Here is a 5,509-nt window from a genome sequence, read left to right as displayed (position 1 = left end):
CTCCTGAGTAGCTGGGATTACAGGCATGCACCACCATGCCCAGCTAATTTTTTGTATTTTTAGTAGAGACGGGGTTTCACCATGTTGACCAGGATGGTCTCGATCTCTTGACTTCATGATCCACCCGCCTCGGCCTCCCAAAGTGCTGGGATTACAGGTGTGAGCCACCGCGCCCGGCCATAAATATGCTCTCTAAGAAAAGCTCCAGGGTAAGTCTCAGGGAAGGCATCTTACTCAGTGTGTTCATAAAAACAATGGTTAGAAATTTCCATGGGACATGGGTCAACTGTACACACCTAAAACCAATCATGTCAAAGGAACCTAAGAAAGTCAGAATTGGATAAGCAGCAAACAGCAGGCTAAAAAAACTGTTCTGCAATATACAGTCAGCCTTCCTATTATGTTATACAGCAAGGGGGGTTAAAACGGCAGATGCCATTAAGGTCACTAGTCACCTAAGCAAAAGGTAGGAAGATCTTCCTGGATTATGCGGGAGTGACCAATACAATCACAAGGGACCCGAAAGGTAGAAGACAAAGGCTTAAGAAGAGTGGCAGAGGGAATGATATTATGGAAGAATAGTCAGAGATACAAAGTAGCTGCCTTTGAAGATGAAGAAGTGAAACAAGGGCCAGGGAGTGTGGGCAGTGCCTAGACACTGGTAAACCAAAGTGAAGCTTTCCCTCCAAGAAGGTCTAGACAGGAACGAAGCTTTAGGGCCACTTTGCTTTTTGCCCAATGAGATGTATCAGACTTCAGGCCTAAAGAACAGAGAGTTAATAAATATTTTTGTTTAGTCCACTAAGTTTGTGGACATTGGTTACCACAACAGGCAATACAGTGCCCTTGGCAGAACAGAGAAACAGCAAGGAAGAAATGTCACTGGAAATGATGGAGAAAGAGGGAAAGGACATATGTAGTCAGAGAGGCAGAACAGGATGAAGAGCAGACCACATAGGTCTCTAAGATGCACTTAAAGAGGTTGTAACAATAATAAAAATAAGAAGCCATAAAAGCTTTTGAGGAGAGGAATGATGATCTGACTTCCATTTCCTAATGGAAGCTTTGGCTGCTATATGAACAGATATTAGGGTGGGAAGGGTGGGAACAGGCAGTTGTAATAATCCGGAAAAGAGATGTGGTCATTTACATCAGAGCAATGCAAATGGGCACGGACAGAAGCACAACAGGTGGGAGAGTCATGTAGAAGGATGCACAGAGGCTTAGTTCTCACCTGAATTTCCTTCTCTTTGGGTTGCTGTCTCCATCATCCAAAACTTTTCTCCCCTTAGGAAGTGGAAAACATCTTGGAATGGTTGATGCCCTGTGAATAGGTAAAGTCATGTGTTGACTCCCAACACATTCTGGGTAATATTTAGGCAAAATTTACTGGAAATGTAGGTCCCCAATGCACACTCAAACTTGAGCACTCTAAGGTACAAAGCCACTCCTGGGGCCTGTCATTCTGTGCTCACCCACTGACAGCAGGTTCCTGAAGTTCTCCAGCATCACATCTCGGTACAGCTTCCTCTGGGCAAGGTCCAGCAGCCCCAGCTCCTCCTCAGTGAAGAACACAGCTACGTCCTTGAAGGTCACTGCCTCCTACAATATCAAGAAGACATAACCTCAATCTTATGACCAAAGACTACGGGGAAGGAGCGGCATTGAGCCGGTGAAGGAGATAAGTGGAAAGTTGTTCTCCATATTGAGAGATGTAGGTCAGCTTATAGAATTCCCACTCATTCTGCCTATATCCTGACAATGGCACACACTGATTTTCCTGAACTCCACCAGAAGTGCAGTAATGAAGTCCCATACATTTACTTTGTGCTCTCACTGAGTCTACTTGTGTATGTAACCCTCTAGGACTCCACAAGCTGCATCCTGGGCTACCTATACATAGGTTCAACAAATTTTGCCAACTTCCCCAGAAACATTAAACAATTCAGTCCCAACCTTGTTGAGTAAGGCGCATTGTCCTCCTCTCTCATGTTCAAACCCTGGATGCTATCAATTTTCTTTAGTATTTGCTAAACTAACGAGTTTTAGGTAATTGTGGGATAATTTTCAGGGTGGCCTTGAATCATTCTTTCTTGCTTATAGTTCTGAAGAATAAACACAGAACCTGCTAGCAATGCAATGTTCCTGTCCTTCCTAAGGAAGGTAAAGTCTTGAGTTAGGGAGGAAGTGCCCAGTAAGTCATGTTGCCCCTAAGGTATATAAGGGGAAGGCTGCCTTCTGGGGTACCTCTGCTCTGGCGGAAGTGGGGTCTAGATTTTGTCCATCCCAGGAAGTTTTCCTCAGCCTTGGTGGCCACCTCACAGTGTATCCTACACTTCTGTGTTCCCTTGCTGCCGATCTGTAGATAACAAATCTGCTTCATATAATTAGTTGAGTGAGATCGTGTTCTGTCTCACAGGACTCACCCAAGTTGGTAATCAGTGCAGAGTGAACCTACTCCACAGTACCTGCATGGACAGCTGTGTGGTATAGCTATATAGTATGTCCTCTACTCTCAAAGTACAAACCACATGTTAATTGCAGCCCTCACTGTCCTGATCAGAAGCCAGAATGCAACATTGCACATCCTAAGGGTCCGCCCCTTCCTAGCTGTGTGGCCCTAAACATGTTTGCCTACAGGAATTAGTTTCCTTTCTAAGTAATAGTTCTTACATGGCACAGTGTTTAAAGAATTAAACAAGGAAATATACAGCATTTGGAAGCATCTGCGCCATTGACTAACTGTTTAATGAACATTAGCTGGAATTATTTTTACTGTTGTTACTAGTATTATCTATTTCATGGCTGCATAGTGTTCCAGAGAACTGATGATCTACTTTTTGCTACAGTAAAGAAAATTTAATTTTACATATTTTCATTATCAATCCTATAAAGAGCATCATTTTTAAGTAATGACGTAGTAAGATGTAAGAACATCTTACTCTCCTCTCTCATTGTTTAAAGTCATAATTTCAAATGAAAATTAAAACATCAAAAAATAAGCACATTTAGAACTGTGATCATATAACTGCAAGCTTTCTTCCCAGTTTTTTACCTACCTCCATAATCTTTCAATAGAATACAAGTACTTTGGTTCTCTTCATGATGGCCAAGAGCATGCTATAAATATCCCCACAGTCTTGGTAATCTGATTAAGGAACATTCTATTATTCTCACTTACTTGATTATAGATGAAAACCATCACTTTTCAAGGCTATTGGCCATTTCTATTTCTCCTTTTACATTGGCACACTGGACTTTTAGTGTCCTTTGTTCCTACCTGTTTAGAGTTTTTCCTTGATTCTGTGCACAAGATTTTGACTTTCGATTTTATCATCTTTAGGTATCCACATGGGAAACATTATTGCCCCAGGTTGTTATTTCTTCTGGTAACATTGTGTGAGGCATCTTTTGCCATAAGGGATTTAAAGATTTTCTGTAACAACTATGGTAATCGGTGTACTTCGTTCAGTGTCTGGAGTAGATGCCATGTCAGAGTGACATGTGACAAGAGGTCACATCAAGTAGGGACAGGGAGGAGCAGCGCCACCTAGGGACACCATCACTCAAAGGGCACTCCAGACACCCACACCACAGGGCACAGGTTCAATGGAGAATCCTCTTTCACTTGAGCCAAATGGCTAATGATCCTATCCCTTAGTTGCCTGTGTACACTTGAGCAGGTTTCTCATATTTCACCTGTTTAAGAGGAAGAAGAGACCAGGAACCTTCTCATTCTGCTGCTCTGAGGAGTAAATGTAGGGACAGAACACAAGTGACTGGCAAATCTCAGTGTCACTGGGCATTTTAAATGAAGGCTTTCTACTACATAAATGACTAAGAGACCAGTAAATAAAACACATGCAGAGTATGCCTGAGACATGGAGAACACAGAATCTAGCTCTTCCTGTGTGAAAACTCCAACAACATTTGTGTGGAGCAGCAGTTATAACCTGTTGTTCTGTGCCAAGTTAAAATATTCTATCTACAAAACAGCCAGTGTGGTACATGTCAAGTACTCTTTCAAAATTGAGCTAAAATGGCATATGGTTTTCAAAATTACTTTCTGGGAAAAAAATCTGCCTATGTGTGTGAGGTAGTTATCAATAAAAAGATATACCAATTTAACAGTAATATGATGCAACCATAAAAATGTTAGATTATATAACATATAAAAAGAGTACAGTTTACAGTTAGATGTATACCATCAATACAAATACAGTTATGAATGTATATGAGAAACAGCATAAGCTAAAAAGGGATAATTTGAGAGAAGGGAGGTAATGAAGTGGGAGCACTGTTCATTCCTACTAATTTTTTTTTTAGAGATGGGGTTTCTCCATGTTGGCCAGCCTGGACTTGAACTCCCGACCTCAGGTGATCCGCCCACCTCAGCCTCCCAAAGTGCAGAGATTACAGGTGCAAGCCACTGCACCTGGCCCATTCCTACTAATTTTTATATTCCATAAAATAAATAATGGTAAAATCAAACCAAAACAAAACCAAAAACCAAATGCAGTCAACACAAAAGAGATAAAGGTAGCACCTGGCACACAACGGCTCCCCAAATGCCTATCTTCTCCTTGAGTCTTCTCACGACAAAGAAAAACACATGACAGTATGTGTAGTGAGATGGAATTTTAACAGCAAGAGAAGGACGCCCCACTCACCTTGAATGAGGTCATTTTTTTCTCCTATGTTGGGGAATTTGCAGACTCCTGAGTGATGCAGTTTGAAGGAAGGAGGAATCCTGCCTGACACATGCCACTGTCTGCAGAAAAAGACATGAAAAGGTTGCCATGGGTGACACCCACCAATACAGATGTGTATGGTAAATGAGCACATGAACGATTACAGCAGCATTATTCATAATAACCCCAAACTCCACACAACCAAAATGCCTTCCTCTGGGTAAAAGCGTAGACAAATGATGGCGTACCCATACAATGGAATGTCATTTGAAAATTTAAAGGAATGAAGTACTGACTTGAGCTACAACATGCAGAGCTTGTAAGCAAGCTAAATAATGAATGAAAGAAGCCAATCACAAAACCCATGGATTATAGGATCCCATTTATATGAAACATCCATAATAGGTAACAGTATACAGAGAGAAAATAAGTTAGTGGTTGCTCCAGATTTGAGGTGAGAATGAGTTTTTATTTTTTAAGAGGTGGGGTCTTGCTATGTTGCCCGGGCTGGTCTCAAACTTCTGAGCTCAAGCTATACCTCCCACTTCAGCCTCCCAAAATGCTGAGGTTACAGGCATGAGCCACCATGCCCAGCCTGAAAATGAGTTTTAACTGTAAGTGGGCACAAGGAGTCCAACTGGGGAATGAAAATGGTCTAAACTGAATCATGATGACGGCAAAAACACTCTGTGAAATTTCTAAAGATCACTGAATTGTATATCTGAAACTGGTGAATGCTATGATATGTAAAATACACTTCAATAGAGTTGGAAAAAAAAATTGTTTTTTTTTTTTTTTTTTTTTGAGACGGAGTTTCA

General features: G+C 41.4%; 3 protein-coding genes across 4 annotated transcripts in view; all 3 read right to left on the bottom strand.

The window, feature by feature from the left end:
- The window catches only part of LOC108285298 (zinc finger protein 155), a 10,106-nt gene extending 6,550 nt beyond the window's left edge, over positions 1 to 3,556 (bottom strand). Inside the window, exons 1-3 of one of the 2 annotated variants that reach the window (XM_037729191.1) lie at positions 3,182 to 3,556; positions 1,476 to 1,602; positions 1,235 to 1,324 (exon numbers count right to left, since the gene is read on the bottom strand). In XM_037729191.1, coding sequence (XP_037585119.1) covers positions 1,235 to 1,324; positions 1,476 to 1,602; positions 3,182 to 3,202 — 238 coding nt within the window. In that variant the 5' untranslated portion in view covers positions 3,203 to 3,556. Of the gene's footprint in view, positions 1 to 1,234; positions 1,325 to 1,475; positions 1,603 to 3,059 lie in introns of both variants that reach the window. The other variant, XM_017502393.2, reaches the window with a different exon arrangement.
- LOC119466689 (zinc finger protein 222-like) overlaps positions 1 to 4,747 on the bottom strand; it is a 31,831-nt gene extending 27,084 nt beyond the window's left edge. Inside the window, 1 exon segment of the mRNA XM_037729155.1 lies at positions 4,671 to 4,747. Coding sequence (XP_037585083.1) covers positions 4,671 to 4,685 — 15 coding nt within the window. The 5' untranslated portion in view covers positions 4,686 to 4,747.
- The window catches only part of LOC108285302 (DNA-directed RNA polymerases I, II, and III subunit RPABC4-like), a 5,862-nt gene continuing 5,045 nt past the window's right edge, over positions 4,693 to 5,509 (bottom strand). The window contains exon 2 of the mRNA XM_017502397.2: positions 4,693 to 4,771. The gene's annotated coding sequence lies outside the window, so the exon portion shown is untranslated. The remainder of the gene's footprint in view (positions 4,772 to 5,509) is intronic.

The sequence above is a fragment of the Cebus imitator genome, unplaced genomic scaffold (genome assembly GCF_001604975.1).
Source record: "Cebus imitator isolate Cc_AM_T3 unplaced genomic scaffold, Cebus_imitator-1.0 Scaffold296, whole genome shotgun sequence".
NCBI lineage: Eukaryota > Metazoa > Chordata > Mammalia > Primates > Cebidae > Cebus > Cebus imitator.
Note: the sequence above shows the minus strand (reverse complement) of the source record. Positions and strands in the feature narration are given on the sequence as shown.